The following is a 1521-nucleotide window of genomic DNA, read 5'->3' as shown; positions in this document are numbered from 1 at the left end:
CTCTGCGCCATGTTCAAAATTATTCCGGTCTGTTCCATGAAATCAGTACCAATAAGAGTTCTGTTTTTGGTAGCATATGGGAGACAGACAAATCGAATTCTTCTCGTTCGGTTGCCAATACGGATATCACATATCGTTGATTCGACTACTTCGGTTGATGATGAGCCATCTGCTAAACTAATATCAGCTCGAACTTGTTGAAAACTGCACCCATTTGCTTTTAAAATATTCGTTAGGCTCAGGCTGGCAACACTAACTTTGGCACCCGTATCGAAAACTGCTTCTCCCAACAGTCCAAATATCTCCACATGTGTTGTAGGGAGCGTACGACCAATTACAGCAGTTGAAATAGTGTTGAAAGAGAGCGGCTGAGGGCTGTCTTTGTTGTTGTTGCTACAGGTAGCGCAATTTGATCTGTACACGCCAGGCGCACCGCATCCATAACAAGCAACTTCTGCTTTTATTTGTGGCAATTTACTAACGTTTTTTGCTGGCTGTGTGTTATTACCATGCTTCTGTTGTTGTTCGGCTTTTTGTTTTTTTTTAATTCCTGCACTCATCCACAGTGTGATTTGTGAAATTACAAAAACTGCATCGCACTGTTTTTCTCTCGCTCTTTTGCTTGTCTTGTTTTGTGTGTGTCTCTAGCAACAAGAGCTCTGCTTCTATACAAGCTGACAAGAGATCTTCAAATGTTTTGACATCGTCTCGGCGTACACGCTCACGTATGTTTGTGTTGAGCAGGCCAAACACGATGTTTATTTGCACTTCCTCGGCGACAGGCACTTTTAATTGAGAGAACAGCAACCTCTTTTTACATATGAAATTGTCTGTGTGCTCTTTGTTCTGCTGTCTCGTCTCGGAAATTGTTGCAAATATGCGCCAGTCAGGTAGTGGCGGAGAAAATGTATTTTTTATTAATTTGATGGCGTTGCTGAATGTGGTGACAGTGCTTTTTACACCTATCCACCAATTAGCAGCGTAGTCTTCAAACAGCAGCTGTAAACCTTTTACGGCGTCGTCGTCTGAGATGGATTCTATCTCTTTGTAGACAGTTATGGCAGTAATAAACTCTTCAACTACGGCGGCGTCTCTCTGCCCCCGAAAGCGCGCAGTGCAATGAGAAAACGAACCCGTCCGGTTGTTTTTCTGCATTACCTGGAGAAGCTGTTGAAATTGGCTGTCTGTGAATTGCGCCATATCTTCTTCGCTTGACACGTACTCGTCGCTGTCTGCTTGTGTGTTGTTGTCCTTGGCTTCAACTTTTAGGTCGTCGTTCGCGGCCATTCTATTTAGCTTCATTTTTGAGAAGCGCCAAAGTCGTTTAGTCATATATGATAACATTTAGTAGTACATAGTTGCTTAAAATAGTAGTATTAAATATATTTACAGAGGTGTATTTTTAGCTGTTAACTTTAAAATTCAAATATGAGTTGCATTCTTAATGTTAACTTAAGTGAAGTTAATGGAATCGTAAACGTAAAGTAATGATAAAAGGAAATATGTACAAATGAGAAATTC

At 41.0% G+C, this 1521-nt stretch overlaps 1 protein-coding gene across 1 annotated transcript; it reads right to left on the bottom strand.

Annotated features, from left to right (window-relative positions):
• Positions 1 to 543: 543 nt before the first annotated feature.
• LOC141403259 (activity-regulated cytoskeleton associated protein 2-like) lies at positions 544 to 1287 on the bottom strand. The gene has a single exon (XM_073985445.1). The coding sequence runs from the start codon at positions 1285 to 1287 to the stop codon at positions 544 to 546; it is 744 nt and encodes a 247-aa protein (XP_073841546.1).
• Between the last annotated feature and the right edge of the window lie 234 nt (positions 1288 to 1521).

Source organism: Musca autumnalis, unplaced genomic scaffold, assembly GCF_047663935.1.
Source record: "Musca autumnalis isolate F117 unplaced genomic scaffold, ASM4766393v1 scaffold_4, whole genome shotgun sequence".
NCBI lineage: Eukaryota > Metazoa > Arthropoda > Insecta > Diptera > Muscidae > Musca > Musca autumnalis.
Note: the sequence above shows the minus strand (reverse complement) of the source record. Positions and strands in the feature narration are given on the sequence as shown.

Coding starts and splice junctions, on each gene's coding strand:
- LOC141403259 (XM_073985445.1), bottom strand. CDS start 1,287: ATGGCCGCGAACGACGACCTAAAAGTTGAAGCCAAGGACAACAACACA.